Here is a 21465-nt window from a genome sequence, read left to right as displayed (position 1 = left end):
AAACTGCGATCAGCATTGATATCCTCTTTTAATTTGTGAAATAAAGAATGGAGTAGGTAGGCAAGCCCAGGCAAATGCCCATTCAAGCAGCAAATAGGAAATAGGCAATGAAATACTAAACAGCATAAAACAAAGGGTACACAATTGGACACCTGTGGCTGTGGCATTTAAGAAACATAAATTGGATCATAAATGAAATGCCTGAATACAAAGTGTGTGGTCTAGAGGACGCACGGCCTGTGAATCCTGCTGTGCGTGAGTGGGAAGAGAATGATTCACATCTCTGTAATGCTAGCTGTCATTTTTCTCCCACTTTCATTGCTTCAGCTTCATGTCATTTAAATTCTACGCAATTATTAATGTTGCACAACTTTGACTTAGAGGTGTTGTTGTTGGTTACTCTTTCTTTCTTCCCTTCGTTGTTCTTTTCTGTTTTTTGTAATAGATCATGTGTTCATGAGAAGCACATCTTGATTATCATTTAAAGTTTGTCTCTCGAAGTGTATCCTGTGAGTTTCTCAATTATGGGAAGGAGTTGTTTATTCCTTTCTTAAAACTCTAATCTTATAATCAAGTAGCAAATTAGCTACCAAGTAGATGTGGCTCAGTATAGGTCAGATATGCTAATGTTCCATTAATAACTAATTTGTATTGTAAATAACATTCAAAAGAAAGGCTCCCTAGGCAGAATTCTACTGAGATTCTTGAAATTGCTGAATGTCATAAGACAGCATTTAAAACTTTATTGAACATATGACACTTATGTTGTAATCCCAGGCAATATGCACCTTTCATTTACTTCCAAATAGAATTTTTATCAATGTTTACCATGTAAATATGTGCATAAATGTCTGTACATGATTTCTTGTATGTGAATATATGTTCTATGTGTTTATATACAATCTCAAAACATAGTCATAGCATGTAAGGCAGCCAAATCACATGATCACATGAACTGATATTTACATTATTATTCACCCTTTAAAGTATGCAAACACTCATATGCCTGTTTTTAATTTTCTTTATTGCTGTTGTTTGAGAGAGGGTCTCATGTAGCCCAAGCTGGCCTTGAACTTATCTAAGGATGGCCTTGAACTCCCCATTCTCCTGCTTCTACATCTAAGTGTATCACCATCCCTAGCCTTATGCCCGATTTTCAAATAAACCAAGGCCCACAGAATTAACTTAAGCAGTTTGAGACCATCAAGCTAATAACTGTAAGACAACATTTGAAATTAAAATTGCAGTTTCTGATCCATCCTCACCATTCTATCCTTCTAGCAGCCCATGGTATTTCACTGGGCAGAAACTGTGTTGAAACTATTCATGGAACTATACATACTTAAGTCTTTGTATTATATCAGGAGGGCAACACATTGGGGTCACTAGGAATACCATTTCCAAAAACAGACTGCCAGTGTGGAGTACCTGCATGTAGTAATGGCTCACACTCCATTACATTAGCCACTGCAAATTTATGAAAAATGCATTCTCTTTCTTGCTCTCCTAGGGTTAAACATCTCTGAAGCTGCAGTTATTTTTTTCCAGCTTTATGAGAAACCCAGGTGCCAGGGGACTTCCTCCATCAGCACACATATGCACCAAAGAACAGCCTGAATCCTCAGCGGACCCTGGCTTCATTATAATGTCATTTACATTATGATTTAGGTCTTATTGTAGGCTTTTCAAAGGGATAATGGGATAAAATGCCCTAAAATAGAGAATCTGATGTACCATAAATGGGGAAAGAAGATCACCTTATCACCATGAATGTCAACCCACTTTACAAATATGGATACAAACTTAAAAACAGTCCTATACTACAGAACCCAATGTTCAACTCATGCCCTTTGGGGTCAGCATGCTCCAGTATCTCTCTGTATGAGTGCACTTTTACTGTGCCTTGCTTAATAAACCTGTCCTTAGAGTGAGTGTTCTGATTCAATAGAGCTGTAATAGAAAGAGGTAGGTGAAAAAAAATCCTAAGAACCCAGGAGCCTTTGCATCTTCAATGTATAAAAACAATAACAAAAGAAAACTCTTGCAAGTAAAGCCTGACACAGCATCCAGGTCTAGCTCCTTCCTCTTTGGCATAGGATGCCACTACAACAAGTAAGTTCTCTGACCTCAAAACTGCAAATCACAATGTAATTGTAGGCTGGACTGTATAGAAACTGTAGTGCCTTGCTTGGTTACTGGATAGAATGTTTTCATTGTTCCAAAATATCTGCATTTCTTTTACCTTCAAATACGCATGGGGTTAGTTAATATGAGGTACATAATTGCATGGATAACATTTTATTTCCTTGCAATTTTGTTGTTATTGTTCTGTGTAAGCATTCTCAGAATTGTCCACTATTACCTTGTCCCCTGTTTGCTTTCCACTGTGGTATTTAGTTAAGCGGTGGAGTTGGATGGGGGCATAGGAGGGAGGTTGGGGGAGGGACCAGGAAGAGAGGAGGTAGGGGAAACTGAGATCAGTATGGAAAATAAATGAAAACATTAAAAAAGGAAAAATTCCCTTGGACAATGGAAATAATTAGATTTTTGAACTTTCAAAGAAAGTAAGCAAGATTATATTTGCAATCTTAAGTAGCAGAAAACATGAGGGGTAAAAGAGGATGCATTGTGTTCTGGCAATAGTGTGGTAGTTGCCTCTGTTGATTTGTCTACCCTCTGTTTTCTTAGGATGGTAGAAATTGCAGATCCTTCATCCTTCTGCTCTGTCAGAGCAGATACAATCTTGGTAATTTGCTGTGTTATGGTGACAGTAGTAGTTTTCTATCACCAGTCACTACGATTGCTGTTGTGCCTGACACAGGCAGCTGTTTCCCATGTGTGCATTTCTAGTTATTTTAGTGTTAACATTCATTGCCTGTGATATTTTAAGATTTTCAATAAAGGGCTTATGCATTCTGCACATTCTTAAGTTACATTGTTGGTGTTGTTTCTTTATTAAAATACAGTGAAAATATATTGTTTAAAGCACCAAGTCAACACAAAAATTTCGGGCATGTAGCTTTTTTTCATTTGTTCCCATTAGAGTAGACATGAGGATGCCTTTCTTTTTTTCTTTTTCTTTTCCTTTTTTATTTTTAAAATTATTTTTCACTTTTATACCTATCCTAATTTACTCTCTCTCCCCTCCTCCCACCGCCTTTTCCCCTCCCATCCACTATCCACACCTCAGAGGGGATAAGGCCTTCCTTGGGGAGTCAAAGTCAACAATGTCTAGTATTCCAAGTTGAGGCAGGACCAAGCCCCTCCCTCCTGTATCAAGGCTAAGCAAGGTATTCCACCATAGTTATGGGCTCCAAAATGTCAATTTATGTGCCTGGAATAGACCTGGTGCTAATGCCAGTCCCCCCCACCAGATCAATACACATAACTATCTCCCACATTCAGAGGGTCAAGTTTGGTCCCATGCAGGTTCCTCACCTGTCAGTCCATAGTCCATGAGCTCCCACTAGCTTGGGTCAGCTGTCTCTGGTTTTCCCCATCATACCCTTGACACACACCCTTATTCATATGATCCCTCTTCCCTCTACAACTGAACTCCAGGGGCTCAGCACAATGCTTAGCTGTGGATCACTGCATCTGTTTCCATCACTTAGTAGATGTAGGTTCTGTGCTAACAATTAGGGTAATCACTAATCTGACTACAAGGGGAGGCCTGTTCAGACAACCTCTCCACTGTTGCTAGGAGTCTTAGCTGTGGTCATCCTTGTGGATTCCTGAGAATTTCTCTAACACCAGGTTTCTCCCTAACCCAGTAATGGCTCCCTCTATGAAGATATCTCTTCCTTTACTTTGCCCCTCTGTCCCTCTTCCAAGTAGGTCTTCTTGATCCCTGATGTCCCCATCCCCACCATTTCCTTCTATGCCCCTCCAAGTTTACCTAGGAGATCTTAACTGTTTTCCCTTCCTAGGGCCCTCCATGTGTGCCCTTTTAGGGACCCCCTTTTTACCTAGCTTCTCTGGGGATTTTGATGAGGATTAGAAACTGTAGGTTGTAGGTTATAGCCTTGTTATCCTATGCTTTACATCTGATATCTGCTTATGATTGAGTACACATTGTGTTTGCCTTTCTGTGTCTGGGTTACCTCACGCATGATGTCTTTTTTCTAGTTCCATCCTTTTGCCTGAAAATTCCAAGATGTCATTTTTTTTTTTTACCTTTGAGTAACACTCCATTGTGTAAACTTACCACATTTTTTAAATCCGTTCTTTGGTTGATCGGTATTTAGGTTGTTTTTGGTTCTGGCCATTACAAATAATGCTACTGTGAACATAGCTGAGCAAATGCCCTTGTGGAATAATTGTGCATTCTTTGGGTATATGCCCAAGAGTGTCTTGAGGTAGATTAATTCCCAATTTTCTGAAAAACTGCCATCTGATTTCCAAAGTGGCTGTACAAGTTTGCACTCCCACTGCAAGGGAGGTGAGTTCCTCTTAATCCACATCTTCTCCAGCATAAGATGTCATCAGTGTTTTGATCTTATCCATTCTGATAGGTGTAAGATGTCATCTCAGAGTTTTGATTTGCATTTCCCTGAAAGCTAAGGATGTTGAATAAAGACAATATACAGCAAGCCAACAGCCAAAATCAAACTAAATGGAGAGAAACTCAAAGCAATCCAGTTAAAATCAGGAATAAGACAAGGCTGTCCACTCTCTCCATATCTATTCATTATAATATTTGAAGTTCAAGCTAGAGCAATAAAACAACAAAAGGAGATCAGGGTGATACAAACTGGAAGGGAAGAAGTCACAGTTTCACTATTTGCAGATGATATGACAGTACATAAGTGACTCCAAAAATTCTACAAGGAAACTCCTACCTGATAAACACCTTCAGTAGTGTGGGAGGACACAAAATTAACTCAAAAGAATCAGTAGCCCTCTTTTATACAAATGATGAATTGCCTGAGAAAGAAATCAGAGAAATATTACCCTTTACAATTGCCATAAATAACATTAAATATCTTGGGGTAACTCTAACCAAACAAATGAAAGACCTGTATGATAAGAACTTTAAGTCTTTGAAGAAAGAAATTGAAGAAGATATCAGAAAATAGAAACATCTCCCATGCTCTTGGATTGCTCAGATCAACATAGTAGAAATTGCAATCTTACCAAAAGCAATCTACAGATTCCAATCCCCATCAAAATCCCAACATGATTCTCCACAGACCTTGAAATAGCAATACTCAATTTAATATGGAAAACCAAAATACCCAGGATAGTCAAAATAATCCTGTACAATAAAGGAACTTCCAGAGCCATCACCATCACTGACTTCAAGCTCTACTATAGAATTACAGTAATAAAAACACGTTTGTATCGTCATGAAAATAGACATGTGGATCAATGGAATCAAATTGAAGACCCTGATACTAATCCACATAACAATGAAAACCTGATAATTGACAAAGAAGCCAAAGTTATACAATGGAAAAAAAGAAAACATCTTCAACAAATGGTGCTGGCATAACTGGATGTCAACAGTACAAATTTCTGTAGAGAAAGCATATCCAGCTGGCAGTTTCCCCTCCCTTTCACAGAAAGACACAGCTAACTTGAAGTAAGTGTGGAGTTATTTTTACTTTGTTCAGAGACATTTTAATTTAATTTAATTTTACATACATGCATGTTTTACCTACATGTATGTATGTACACCCAGGAGTCCAGCAGAAAGCATCTGATAACCTGTAATTGGAGTTACAAATGGCTGTGAGTCATCATGTGGCTCCTGGGAATTGAACCTGGGTCTCCTGAAAAAGTAACAAGTGCTCTTAACCACTGATGCATCTCTTCAGCCTGAGAGGTCACATCTTGAACCAAAAGAACGAAGCAAAGAAAGTCACCTAGGCACACAGTAAGTCCTCCAGTGACACACTTCCTCAAGCAAGACTGCACCATCTAAGTCTCCCTAAATAGTGTCACCAGATTTTGACAGTGGTCAAATGCCTAATAGGGTCAGTTCTCATTCAAACAACTGCACTTTCTAGCACTGACATTGATAACCAATAGTAGAACTCTGTCCATATGTCCAACTAGAAGGTACATTTATTATTCATTTCAGAGGGTTCTGAACTCCACATCGGCTTATTTATTTAGATTGTTGCTTTGCTTTGTTCTCAATTTAAAATGATTGGATGTAGAGTTGTTCAATAGAACAATCTGTTTACATCCAAAATAGAGACTAGCTTGACAATTAGAGTTATCTCAGTGGTATTACACCCCTAAAATGAATGTAGACTAAAGTAGTAAGACCAAGTAGCTAATGCTGAAGTCAGAACCTTAGTATAGATGAATAACTATAGGGCCACCACTGGCCTAGTGGAGAACAAAACAGTGTGCCCAAGATGTCACAATCGAAAAGCATTTTCCCTCTTCTAGGGAACCCTTTTATGTAGCTTCATAGTTTCCCAAACAAGTTTTCCTAATCCATTTTATTTACTCTGTCACATAGATTTTTTTAAGTTAAAGAAAAAAATTCTATTATATCTTTATGTTAGGATTTGTTACACACACACACACACACACACACACACACACACACACACATATATTATATATATATATATATATATATATGGACCATGTACTATGTAAAAAGCACTTCTGAATTGAAAGAGAACCACTAAGAAGCAGAAGACTCAGTGGGAGGAATCTAGGTATGTTTATCATCCCCTGGTATACAGATAAACTCATGGTGGTACTTAGTAGCTAGCACATATAGCTGGCCTCAGGTTGCCTGTGGTCTGTAGTTACCTTGTTTTAAAACATTATTTATAAACAGGAAAACAGATGTAAAAATTAGATTTGAGTCAGACATGGTTATCAGAAGGATTGTAAGTCTGAGGCCAAACTGGGAAATGTGTTCACACCTTGTATCAAAATATAACTTACAAAATGTCATAATGTTGCTCAATGTTAGAGTACTTGCAAAGATTGTGTAAGGCACTGGATTTAATCTCAGTACTTATAGAAATAAGCCCTCCAGGGAGCATGTGGGGACTTGCTAACCAGTCTCTCCCTCTGCTGTTCTGTTACCTCTCCATACCACCAATGCCCTTCTGAGAACTAGGAAAAGCTGATATGTAGCAAGTTAGAGTAGCTGGTGTAAGCATAACTGAAGACAGTTATATACTGCCACTTTACCAAAGAACGATTGGTTTTTCCTCAAAGGAAAGACACACTGTGCCACCAAGGGCCCAAGGTCCTAGTAGGCAGGAGGCATATCTACATACCCTTACTTAGAGACAACTGATCTATCCAATGACTCTCAGTGGAAACAGCAGTGCTTGTCTTCTGGTAATGTTATGTTGTGTGTTGGGTACCCAGTGTCCATCATCATGTTGTATATGTAGGGTACCCAGTGTCCATCATCAAATAAATTCTTCTTCCTGGAAAGAGTTGGACAGTTGGACTCTTCAAGACAGCTGCTAATGGAGTCTAGATAGATACATTGTAGTTTGTGACATGAGACCTCCTCTTTACAATCTGATGCCATAAGTAACAGACATGACCCCTGTTTTTGTTGTTTACCCTCTGGGTATTGCTTGGAAATATATATATATATATATATATATATATATATATATATATATATAGTGTGTGTGTGTGTGTGTGTGTGTGTGTGTGTGTGTGTGTATTTTCAGGGGCATGTTGCATGCATACTAAGGCCAGGAGGCCAGGAGAGGATGCTGGGTGTCTTCTTCTATTGTTACCTGCTTTATTCCTTTATAATAGGTCTCTATCACACAGCCATGGTGTATGGCTGTGTCTTTCTTTTACATGGGTGTTGAGGATTCAAACTCAAGTTGAATAACAAGTACTCCTACTCACTGAGACATCCTTCCAGCTCCAGTACTTTTTTGCAAGGATATAGCAAAGAACCATGTATGCTTCTCATATACTTAAAACAATTTTGTTTCATATGTGATATATATGTAGTTTGTGTTGCCAAAGTACCCAGTGGGATATTTTATTAAGTTTTAAAATATTGTGATGGGAGGTACTGTTCAAACTTACATGTTTATGAAATGTCATTTGAATGAATTACTTCTTAGCATTTCTTTATCCTTACCTGACAATAAATCATAGTAGCCATGGCTTTTATTCTAGTATTCCATCTACCATGGTTTCTATCAGTTATTAAATCTTTGCATGTAGAGTCCTCTCATCCCTAGAAACAGAAGGTGAAAATTTTTATTTTTTGTTATTATTATTGACCATGGATTATAAAAGAAGCATAGCATCTTTGACTGTCTGTATAGGTAGGTCTAGGCCATTAGGTCTAGTTTTTTTTTTCTTTTACTGTTAATCAACACTTTCATAATATAATCCTATAACATCATATACACACAGAGAGACAGTATTTTTAGAAGGTTAATGTTTCTCCAGGGAGAACTGAAATCCATGATACCTGGACACATAAAATCCATTGCTGTATTTCCTGACTGCCTTTATTCTCTTATATGGAGACATACACAGTGGGTGAAGAAGGCCTCAGTTGTAATTAGAAGCACTGATTTGCATAACTCTCCTATATTGTCAGGTTAATGCCTATAGAGTGTTTTGAGCTCTTATATAAAGGATGAGAAAGATTTATGTAAGTGTGTTCCACAATCTATGCCCAATTATACACACAGCTTGAAGAAAAAGTAAATTCTTAAATACTTTCTAGTATACATAGCCTTAATAAATATATTATTGACAGCAGGTTAAGGTGAGATGGATGGCACAATATGAATATTTGTATCTCAGGTTCCTTGACAGTGCCTGGGACTTCACGAAAACTCTATAAATATCAGAATCCTAGGGTGTTATCTTTAATATATATCATTATAATAAATTCTCCAACTCTTCCTTCTGTCATGTGGCTTTAAATCTCATCTGAGTTTCCTCTAAGTATTGTTTAACTTTACATTACTGTAATTATGTCATTGCTAAGTCTTATGGTCAACAAGTCAAACATACAGCTCATAGCCTGTGTAAATAAGATCCCATTATTTTTGACAGCCAAGGAATACACAGTCAAGGCAGTATTTCAGAGGATTGTGACAACTGTTGGTCAAAACACATTAATCATATAACTGAGACATTGTAAAATTAGTAGAAATTGTACAGAAACCAGGAATAAAAAGGTTTGAGACCAGCCCGTGGCCAGCCTTTTAACCTTTTGAGGAATTTCAGCATTCCTACGGCTTCAGGTTTTAATGGCTTTCCCTGTTTCGTGTGCTTAAAACCCTCTTTATTACAGGTAATTTTCTGCATAATGCGATCTGCTAGATAAAACTGTATTTCAAAACTTTTAAATGTCTTTTATTATATTATCATCACCATGGCGAATTCATTTATGAAACACAAAGCATTCCCATTTGAAGAGATTTATTCTATCTATTTTTTCTTGGATTTGCCCAAACTCCGTCATGTTCGTGTTCTGAAGGTTAATGCCAAAGTCAAGCAGACAGAAGCCAAGGGCTGCAAGCTTTCCAAGATTAGGACTGATTCCCTTCACAGAAATAAATGATTCCTGCCATGTTCGGTGATTTTGTGCAGCGCTCCCCACGGCTGAGTGAATGCATCAATACAGTGGTTCTTACATGCCGTACATACTGATGACACCCGGTGTTAACTGATTGACTGAGCAGCACACTGGAGACGAAGCACCTGCAAGAGAATTACAGACACATATATTTTTATCCTGGTTTTGAAACATTTATTTTACATTTATTTTATTTGGGAGCCCTAGTATCAAGTTCTACCGGCTTTCAAGCCACACTGCTAAGGTAGAATAAACCGTTCTGTGGTGTTTTGTTAGCAGAATTAGACTGAAAATGGCCTCAGGCTTAAACCCATTTGCCAAAGCTCAGTTTTATGCTTTTGAGGGAAAATGGACAAAGGTGATTACCAAGAATCCTGACAAGTCAGGGGCTCTGTGGAATTGAAGATAGTCTTGAGCGAGTGGATCATGTAATTCAATAACCAGAAATCACTGTGGATACATTTTTATGTTATATTTTATTATCGTGTTTTATAGGCTTTGAGGCAGCAGCAGAAAAGAAGAAATGGAGTCTCAATGATGGTGAACAAGACTGTTCCTCGTGTTGTTTTGACACCATTAAAGGTGTCTGATGAGCAGTCGGATTCGCCTTCAGGTAAAGCGCTAAAATATTGTATGCTTGGCCGTTCCTCCCTGGAGGAGACTTCCTCACAAAGAGAGATGGCTTGATTTTTTTCTTTTTCTTTTAAAATTCAAAAGATACTTTCCTGTGAGGTTCAGTTTTATACATATATCTAGACTGTATATCTGTGTTATAGATGGGTGCCTCTCTTTGATCATTTATCTAAAAATGCAGAGCCTTTCCCAATTGCTGTGTTTTAAAGTCACCAGCCTATTTGTCATCAAGTGACTGAATTTGTTAATGTCAGTAGGTGTGAGCAAGTGGATCCTGATGCTCGTGGGTTTTCTGTCCTTGCTTTAGCTTTCTCTTGAATGTTGAATTCGAGTTCTGGACCACACACTGGTGTGCAACACCACCGAAAGTAGTTTTTCTCTGAGTGTAAATTTGTTTTTCAGTGCTTGTTGTAAAAGCCTAGAATCCTTTATGAGTTTTTGTGTTCTTGCAACATCCGTCTCACCTCCATGAAGCCCTGATCTGCTCTTCTAATTTGTCTCCTGTCACTTTATCAGCTGTGGAACTGTTGAATTCATTATGGATTAGTGTTTGCATTTTCTGTTCCCTGCTTCAGCATGAAGCTATTACTGATTAAGGTCTGGTCCTTCCTTTTTGTCCAATTCCTTTTTTTTCTTCATCTTTCTGTCTGGTATCAAATCTCTAAATGGCATCATAGTGTTAAAGCTTCTTCATGTATTTTTACAAAGCTCCAGCTCTTTTATTTAAAAGCTATTTGATCAGTGAATGCATGTCAAACTATGCTATTAGGCCATCTGCTCTTGCTTTTTGTCCAGGATGATTGATTTATTGGCCTTTTCTCTTTATAGCCAATAGGGGAATCAGATTGTGTCTAAGGTAGTATACTAACTCAGGAAAAGAAAAAGGAGATGATATCTGGTTCTTAAAACAATTTTAGGTGTTTCTTGTCAAGGACAGGGAGAGAAAGATAACGGCATAATAACTATTTCCTTTTTTAGGATCCGAGTCTAAAAATGGGGAAGCAGACAGTTCAGATAAAGAAATGAAACATGGGCAAAAATCTCCCACTGGAAAACAAACAAGTCAGCACTTGAAACGCTTAAAAAAGTCTGGTTTAGGTGAGTACTGGTTCACATTTTACAGATATGTGTCTTTTAAAAAAACATAGACTTTTTCTTTTTATGGCTAAACAAGGAAACTGAAAATACCCTTCATTCATCTAAACAAAAAATTTGCTAAATTGGGGAACATTGTAGTTTCTCAGTTGACTCGAAAGCTTGTAGCAGAATGTGATGTTATTGGACAAAGCAGAGGATAAAGATAGCAAACTGAATGTGAGGTGTGTATTCTAGTAATTACCTGTGTCAGTAAGATTCTGTCTAGTGCTGTATTGTACTGTGACCTCCTCTTATTAGGATATTCTAGACTGGGAAAAAGATGAAGCTACTTGGAAGGATTAATTGAATTGGAGAATGTGCTGTCATGGGGTCTGCTGCTGTAGGGTTGCCCTGCCTTGGTTTTTGTTTGAGGTGCTTGAAATATTCTCTTATACCTGTCTACAAAACACAAATGGTGTATAATCCCTGAGAGTTATGGTGGACACTGGACAAGGGTCTTTCTGTTAACAATGGATTTAGTTCTGAAGGCTTGCTTTGGCTTTAGTAAGGACCTGTAAGGAATGTACTGAAGTATGAGGATTAAGACAAACATGAGTGTTTCCTGGGCTGACTCCTGTTCACCCCACACATGCGCCTTGTTTGGGGACTTGGGCCCACTGACTTTACCTTTGAATATACACAATAATGGTAAAACTTAGAGCAATATAATATTTAAGAGCTGGGTGTGGTGTGTAAATATCTCAATTGATAAAGTGCCTTCTGCAAAAGGCTAAGGATCTGAATTCAGATCCCAAGAGCCTATATGAGTTCTAGTCATAGTCTTATATGTCTGCAACCCTGGCACTAATGGGGAATGTGGGTAGAGACAGGCAGCTCACAAGCTCACTGGTCATCCAGTCTAGCCAGTAAATGAGCAGCAGCATGTTCAATGAGAGACCTTGTCCTTAAGAGATAAAGTGAAGAACAGTCAAGGAAATCATTGCATGTCTACCCCTAGCTCCACATGCACCCATGTGCATGCATGCCCACATGATGTGTAAGGGTGTATTGTGTGTGTATGTATGTTTGCTTTCACACATGTGTATTCCCTATCACCCCATGTAGCCACAACTCCCTCATACACACAGGGATATTTGAGATACAGTGTTCAGTGAAAACCATGAACTTACTGACCTGACTCCTTTACTATGCCTGTCACCTGCTTGGCAATGTAGGATTCTTTTTATTTGCAGAGCTTTTCTTTTTGGTAAATCCCAGCAAGATTGTAACTGGTTGATTGATTGATTGGCTTGATAGTTTTATTTATTGCCTACTGTATGCTAGAAAATTTACTAAATTCTGGGACACACTTTCACTAAAAAGCATTGGGATGGGACTGGTAGAGCTTTAGATAAAAGATTTGTGGGAAAGGAGTAGCAATTAATTTAACTCTTTAATATGGCGTGGTTACCTATTTTCCAACACTTCTAAGGCTTTTATAGTTATCTCCTATAACCCCAAATGTATCTCTGTGCATTGGGTAATCACCATGGATACATAAACACTAATAGGTTTTCCAGTGTGAGTGCTTTAAGTCACTCCTAAAATGGGAAATTCTAAATGACATGTACAGAATGACATCTGAGCCACATCTACACACACATCCATTCGTGTGACCAATCCAGGTATGATTTAAAGATCAGTGACATTTAATTAAAAAGTGTGGTATCCATGCAGGATGGCACACCTCTGTAATTCTAGCACTTGGGAGTTCAAGATTGGAGCTGTGCCAGGAATTCAAGTCTAAGTGAAAACCTAGCCAGCTGCATAGCAAGACCCTCTCCGAAACAAAACATCTGGGTGGGTGGTGAATGACTTTGATTCGAGCACTCAAGAAATAGAGGTAAGCAGATCTTAGTGAGTTCAAGACTAGCCAAGGCTACATAGTACATAATAAGGTATTATCTCAAAATTAATTAATTGATTAATAATCCAATACAACTTCAGCAAAAAGAATGACATACAAAGATCTTCCTTGGCATGCCTGGCTTTGGTCATGCTGTGTTATCAGAAGCCCCAGAGCCTGGATCTTTTCTATCCATCAGATCTTGTGTGTTGTGGTTATTGCTTTGAAGTCCACACTGAAGTGGAGAGAATCAGAATTACTTTCGGGTTTATTGTTTTATTGATACTGTTTGACTCTGTGGGTCAATTGAAAGACTGGGTGCCAGGCAGCCTCTCTAGGTAATTGCGCACACCAATGGCCATCTCACATGTTCAAGCTTATACTGGAGTAATTTTTTAGACAATTTTGCTGCCTGTAAGGAAAAAAGTAGGAATAATGGTGCTGTTTTCTAGGGTGGATGAAGAGAGTCATAGTCCATAGTTAATTGACTGGTTAGCCAGATATTCAACCTTTTAAGGCTGAGAAAGGGCGTTGTCCTCTACAAAGTTTACAGTCTTGAGAACTGCATTCATAATATTTTAATGACCTTATAATTTCATGTTGAGCTCCATTGAAAGCTATCCCAGGCCTGTTGGTTGGATTCAATTGGTCAACTTTTGATATAATTTGTCTCATTTAATTCTTTAGTTTTATACAATAATGATTTCCATTTTCATTAAAAAAAAATGAGGCCCAGAAGGTTAAGAAGGCTTCTTATGAATATCACAGCTAAGATTCAGGCTAAGGCCTGTGCATCTCCAATTTGAATCATTCATGTTCAACAGACTTTGAATGGCAGATCTACCCTGCATCCAATGACTGTAGTTGTGATTGGGGAACCCCCTCATTCTGTTACTTGAAGAGTCTGCCTAAGTATTTAAGTGCAGGCACTCTAGTTGCAGGTAGAAAGAGAGACAGCCCTTCTAAGATCTCTTGGCCAACCCTGTATCAAACAAAAGAAAGATGTGGTGGGATTTAGAATAAATCTGTTAAAGTAGAAACCTGTCAAACACCAACAGCCTGTGATCACCAGGGAAGCAACTGTGACTGCCTAAGCTAGCAGCTGCTGAACAGAGTAGCTTATTTTGTGCAAATGAAGTTGGCTGTGCTCACTAACCTTGTTATATGCACCAACAATATAAATAAAAAATGAGAAGTAGAGGAAAAAAACTCTCAGGCTGACAATATTCAGACAAACTATCTTGTCCAGATTTTAAAATTATTAAAAATAATATATTTAAAAATTATTAAAAATATTATTTGTTAGATAGTAGTGGATGGGTACACACAGGCCACTGCATGCACGCAGAGGTCAGAGGATAACTTCCGGTAGTTGATTACCTTCTTTTACCATTCAGTTCCTGGGATTGAAGTCAGGCCTTCAGGAATGGTGACAAGCAGCCTGACCTGCTGAGTCATGCTCCCAGCCCAGATAGTGATTTGTACCTCTACCCTCATGTCAGTGCCACATAGTCCTTGTTCCTTATTACTTACCTTCATGATAAACTCAGAAATCAACAAGGGTGGCCGTCCACTTCTTCACTTTAATGATACTTTCTTGCTTGTTCTGGACCTCTTGAATTCCCTGTTGATTTGTTGATTTCTCCCCTCCCCCAAGCCAGATAAATTTTGATACATTTTATGTTGAATCTACAGATTCATTTGAATATATTGCCATTTAAAAATATTAAGGCATGAATTCCAGTAACATTGGGTCCTTTTCAAATTACTTAGGCTTTCTTTAATTTTTTTCAATGATGTCTTCTGGTTTTTAGTGTGCAAATTTGTATGACTTGTTGGATATATCACTAAACATTTCATGGCTTTGTACATTAAAAAAATGTTGCATTGGAGTCAGGATATTTGGTATTCTCCTTGCCATGGTGCTGTTGGGTCCTTGAGACAGAGTTCCTCCTGTCATTCCCACACCATTTTGTATCCCTTCTGATTGGTGGCTGCTGAAAGAATACTGGATAAATGAATGAGTGCAATACTGTCAACTGAATGTGCTAGTAAGTCAGTCAAGATAAATAAGAATTAAGTTTTCAATGTCTGTCTGTCCCCTGTTTGAATCTGTGTCTTTAGGTAAAACTTTCCAAATGAACTCATGTAAAAGTGCAGAATCAGAGGGAAGGAATACCCCACTCCCCAACCCCTTAACCAGCCAGCTAGGAGCACTGCCCCCATCCATGTCTCCCACCTGACTCAGATACACTTTAATCTCAGAACTGGTTTGAACTTACTTTACCTTCTTTCAGTATGGGTAGCAGTATACAAGTCCTTATGTGCTGAAGCTATTCTACATTAAAAGATATACTGTATGTTTCTTCTAATTTAAATTAGTGATGTTAAAACAAAATGAAGTCAAAATTAGACTTCATAGTATAAGCCTAAATTTTCATCTTCATGGTAAGATTCCCCTGACAGGATAAAAAGTCACTTCTAATTATCTCCCATGCACTGTGTCACCTTGCACCCACACATGCCCAGCCTTCTTCAGGACTGGCAGCATGTAAAATAGTAGTGTATCACTATTGCACTTGGTGAACCTGAATCAATGGTCTCTGTCACCGAGAGAGCATGTCAAGCATGGAAGATGAAATCACATTCATTTACCAGTGTCGTATTCTGTGGAAAACTTCAGCTGGCTTAACTATCTTCTATGTTGTTCCCCCCCTCTCTTTTGTGTTTCCTAATTCCACATATCTTCCCCCCTAGGTGAAATATAAGTGACTTAAATTCAGGGTCACTGACCTAAACCAATTCTCAATTGTACCTTCTACCCAGTCACACAGTAGAAGTTTAAATTTTTTTGCTAAAAAAGCCCAATCTTTTAATGGATGTCTCTGAGGGAATTTTAATAATGTCCTCATTGAACCCAGCTTCTGGGATTCATTCCAACATTAATTTTTTGTTTAATCTTTTTGTAATAAAGAATTAGAATTCTGCTGGTTTTAAAAAATGTTCCATATTTTAAAAAATAAATTAACGAAGAAAAATAAAAATGAAATCAGATAATAATTTTATATCGCATTCAAAATACCCTATTTCCTGGAAGTTGTTTGGCATTGATTAATGCTATCTATTTTTCCAGAAACTATATATACCAACATATTATTGTTTTATTGATACCGTTTGACTCTGTGTGTCAATTGAAAGACTGGGTGTCAGGCAGCCTCTCTAGGTAATTGCGCACACCAATGGCCATCTCACATGTTCAAGCTTATACTGGAGTAGTTTCTTAGACAATTTTGCTGCCTGTAAGGAAAAAAGGAGGAATAATGGTGCTGTTTTCTAGGGTGGATGAAGAGAGTCATAGTCCATAGTTAATTGACTGGTTGGCCAGATATTCAACCTTTTAAGGCTGAGACAGGGCGTTGTCCTCTACAAAGTTTACAGTCTTGAGAACTGCATTCATAATATTTTAATGACTTTATGATTTCATGTTGAGCTCCATTGAAAGCTATCCCAGGCCTGTTGGTTGGATTCATCTTTTTTTTTTTAATTACCAAGTATAATTAATTTGGAGATAAATAAGAAACTGAAGATTTTTCTTTTTTTATTAAAATATTTTTTCACACAGTGTATCTTATTTATGGTTTTCCCTCCCCCAACTCCTCCAAGATCTCTCCCACCTCCCCTCCCATCAGAATATATACCCTTTCTCTCTCTCCTTAGAAAACAGACAGACATTTAAAGGATAATAATAAAATAAAAGCAAATAGGAATAAAACAAACAAACACAAGAAAAAGATGCGAAGAAATTGCATAAGATGCACATGTAGATACAGTGACAAACATGTTCTTTCACATAGGAATCCACCCACAACATGGAAGTCATAATGTATATATGCAAGGGACCTGTGCGGCTAAAGCAATATATTTCTCTGTCAAAACCTTATGAGACAAAGAACCTGCCAGTTAAGTTTGTTTTGTGTTGGTTCTCTACTGTTGGGCATGGGCCTAGCCTTAAGAATGGTTTGTATCCCCAGTGAGTCTCTATTGGAGAAAACTGAGTTTTCAATTTTTGAGTGATTATCAATTGGACATATCTTAAGAAAGAGACCAGATGGTGAACATGTAAAAATGGAAACTTCAGCTTGTTAAACACTGCCTTAAACTCTATAGGTAGCTCTCCAAAGTCATTAAAACTGTGAAAACCTGGGCAAATCAGGATGGCAGAGCAGATAAGAATGCCTATTGTCAAGCCTGTTTGGGGGTTTAGATAGGGACTACACCAGAATTGTTTGGGAACCCTTACATGTTTGGGCCTTTCCTCTTGTTTGCCTGTGTGTGTGTGTGTGTGTGTGTGTGTGTGTGTGTGTGTGTGTGTGTGTGTTTGTGCTCGCACGTGTGTGTGGGTGCTTGTTTCATCACTTTGGTTCTTTCTGTTCTTTGGTGCATTTAGCACCTACTTCTTGGGCATGTTGCTATCAGGAAATGAGAGTCGTTAAGGCAGCACACTCCACCCAATCCACAAATGCATGTGCCCAAGTGGGATGTGATTGCAAAACTCTCTGAGTACATTATAGCAAGGGATTAAGTTCTAGGGACTTGCCTGGACACAGGCCCCTGATTTTTACCACAACAAGGACCCTCTAGTGTAGTGCTGAGTCTCCCTGTGGCTTCTCCTGTCTTGTCTGCCTGCCTCTGCTGCCACAACCCTCTAGGCTAAGTGTCTGGGAATTAGACACTAAAGGGACTTCATACTTCTCCTTCTGTGGGCACTGTAGGGAGATGTGTAGTGCCAGTTTTAATGAGATAAGACAATCATACATAATTGGATTGTTCTTAAGCCAATTAAGAATACATGAGTGAGGATAATTAAAATGGAATTAAACGATCTCTATAAGAGCAAATTTAGTTAAGCTGTTCTGTCTTTTCTTTGGAATTATAAAACATAGCTTTGCTTAGGTGGACATTTTGAACATACATCTTTATTTGGTTTAGTCATAAATGACTGTGTGCCACTTGGGGAATGTGTGGTGATGGGGGTGGTTCTGCTCTTTCTCCTTCCCCTCCCCCTCCTTCCTTTCTCGTCCTTCTCACCTTTCATTTAGAGACTTTTAGATAAAGATAAAGTTGCCTATAGTGCATTAAGTTAATTCTTAAACAATTTATATTTTGCTTACTGTATGTATGTGAGAGAAAGTCTACTGCTCACTTTTTTATGTTGAACTTTGTTTTCTGTCTTAAAATTAGCTTAGGAAATGTATTTACTTAAAGGAGTTTAGGGCTTAGGGATTTGGTTGAGTAGATAAAGTACTTCCTGGACCAGCCTGAGGACTTGAGTTTGATCTCCAACACTCGTGTGAAAAGCTGGCTATGAATGCATACACTTGTAATCCCATTTCCCAGAAGGATTTGTGAGGTTCACTGTCATGTAGCTTAGCCAATTGCTGATTTCCTAGCATCAGTGAGAGACTGTCCCAGAAATATGAGGTAGAGAACAATTGAGAAAGGCATCCCTTCTCAACTCTAGTTTCCCCTTAAATGTACATACATGTGCAGGTGTGCACACATACATGCCTAGCCTCTTCCACAGATGAATATGTGCATACAGTAAAATTAGTTTATCTTTATTCAGAAATATTATAAAAAATTCACAATACTGTACTATTCATTACAAAAATCTGCCTTTAATTATATCTTCCCATTCAATTAGTCCTGTGTCCCTGTTTTTTTATTACTATTTATGTTATGCAATTTCTTCTCAGGAATTTCTAATTTTTTTTGCTTAATTAAAAAATACTACCTTTTAATATTGCTAGACATCATTATTATTTTCTATACCACATGGGTCTCCACTCTTATTGTTTATATGATTAACTCCTTTGCTGAGTTTTTATTCAGTGATTATTTTACTGAATTCATGATTTGAACTTTTAACTCTTAAATTTTCAAACTTTTCCCTTCCCTCTCTAAGATAGGCAGTTTAGTTTTAAAACCAATTAGCAGGGCATTTTACAAATACTGGTATTATTTTTCTTCAATTTTTGAAGTACTACAGACCCTCTGAAATGCCCAAACATATTTTTTGTAGGGAGTCTTGAAGAGTAGCTGGCCTTGTGTGGTGAAGCTTAAAGTAAGATTTTTCCTTTGGACAGAGCTCTGTGGTTTTATGATCGTACTTCAGTGTTGATTGAGACTCAATAGTCATTTGTGTTGTTATAGTACAGTTCACTGTATGCATTTTGTTGCATAAGTATAGGTGCTGATTTATGAAAGCCATATGTCTTTTAAAGTTACTGCTAAATTTGCTGTGTTGGTCTTTATCCATGTCTGTTGAGAGTTCTCCTACCATTGTAATGACAAGTTGTTTTCTTATTTCTCTCAACTCTATGTATTGAGCCTGTCCTATTTATTCAGACTCAGATCATTGTCACTTATACATGCAATGGATGGTCACTTTCCTTCTCAGCAGTGTTTCTACTTCATTCTGTATTGACTAATTCAATATTGTGTTGTTTCTTTTTTGTTTTTTAAATCCATTATTAGTATTTTATAGCTTATGTAGGAGAATTTTTAACTGTCTAGTGAAAGCAATGGATATCTGGAATTTTTACATCTTTAATATAAAAATTTGTTATATTTGTTGTTATTTTCTTGGACTTCATTTTAGTTTTACTTCCCTCTTCTTCAATGCCTATCCTTTGACTGGTATTTTCCTTCTGTTCATCAATTTGGCAGTTTGTTCTTTTTCTGTTCTTCTGAGGCTACCAGTAGAGTTTTAGCAAAACTTATTCTCAATGCCTATGTTTTATATGTATTCTCATTTCACATAAACCATACCTTATTTTCATATACATAATTAATTTTGACTTAGCTTTCACTTCTGTTAGTCATTAGTCCTTTTTTCTAAAATTAGTATTTATATAGAAACACTCCTAATTATTTGACTGTCAATTCCCATTGCTGCTACAGTTGTGTATGTGTTGCTACTTGTGTATCAAAGAAAGGATCCTTTGGTAGAAGTTATTGGTTGATAACATCAAGTAGTAGCTCTATTAGCAATATTTCCTTAGGAATAGAATTTCTGTTTGGGATATTTAGATGTTCTTGGATTTGCCATTGTGAAAAACACAGCTACTGATGAAGTTCTAAGTTGATCTTTTTTGTTTTTTATTTTAAATATTTTATTTTGCATACCATCTGAATTTTCCCTTCCCTCCTCTTATAAATAGGAATAACACCTGTAGAGAGTGAAAGGTATTCTAAATACAAAAGTAAGTACCTAGCAAGACTAACTTGATCATTATTTTCTTTTGGTCCTATGAAGACAGCATCATCATTAGAAATTTTCTGTTCATCTCATGGTTATCAGTGATGATTATTTCTTGTACAAAATGGCTGCAAAGAATTTTTATTTTTGATGTTTGGACAAATTTCAACTTACATGCAAATGGGAACGAGTACACATCTTCCATGAGATTTGGTGTACTGCTTTTAGCTGACAGCCCTTATGTTTAAAATATTCCACTCAGTGATATCAGACAACAGCTTTCTACCATCAAAAAAAAAAAAAAAAACCAGAAACACAGGGACTTCTCTGCCAGTCAGAATGCCTATCCACAGGTGTTTTTTTAATGCTTCTAAATGTTCTGAAAATCATAGGAGCCTTAAGTATGAGGATTGTCATGAGTTCAAGGCCAGCTTGAATTTCTGGTGAGCTCCAGGCATGCCTGGATTGCACTGTAGGACCTTGTTTCAGAAAAACAAAACCAAATGAAAAATAAGACATTCATAATTATTAGGCTTTTGAATTGGGGTGGGCTGCTAATTTGATTAAATAAGTATCTGTTGAAATATAACTAAGATAGATATTAACCTTAAAAATAAAGGTTTTATTTTCTGATTTGTTCTCTGGAAATCATTTTAGAAGGGATAGAAATAAACATATTACTGGATATATATGTTCAATGAGTACATATATACATGTATTCGTGTGTGTGTGTGTGTGTGTGTGTGTGTGTGTGTGTGTGTGTGTGTGTGTTTCTTCATTCTGTAGTAAATTCATACCTCTTGCTTTATTCATCACAGGACACTTGAAATGGACCAAAGCTGAGGACATTGACATAGAGACCCCTGGATCTATTCTTGTCAACACTAACCTGAGGGCATTAATAAACAAGCACACCTTTGCTTCCTTCCCACAGCATTTTCAGCAGTATCTCCTGCTTCTGCTCCCAGAAGTGGACAGGCAGGTAAGTGGAATTCTGCACCTTCCATTCCAGTCCCCATTATACAGGACAGT

General features: G+C 37.5%; 1 protein-coding gene across 1 annotated transcript in view; it reads left to right on the top strand.

The window, feature by feature from the left end:
- Asxl3 (ASXL transcriptional regulator 3) overlaps window positions 1–21465 on the top strand; it is a 108091-nt gene that overhangs the window by 22162 nt on the left and 64464 nt on the right. The window contains exons 4-6 of the mRNA XM_027400552.2: window positions 10052–10169; window positions 11168–11287; window positions 21252–21415. Of these exons, the coding sequence (XP_027256353.1) occupies window positions 10052–10169; window positions 11168–11287; window positions 21252–21415 (402 nt within the window). The remainder of the gene's footprint in view (window positions 1–10051; window positions 10170–11167; window positions 11288–21251; window positions 21416–21465) is intronic.

The sequence above is a fragment of the Cricetulus griseus genome, chromosome 2 (assembly GCF_003668045.3).
Source record: "Cricetulus griseus strain 17A/GY chromosome 2, alternate assembly CriGri-PICRH-1.0, whole genome shotgun sequence".
NCBI lineage: Eukaryota > Metazoa > Chordata > Mammalia > Rodentia > Cricetidae > Cricetulus > Cricetulus griseus.
Note: the sequence above shows the minus strand (reverse complement) of the source record. Positions and strands in the feature narration are given on the sequence as shown.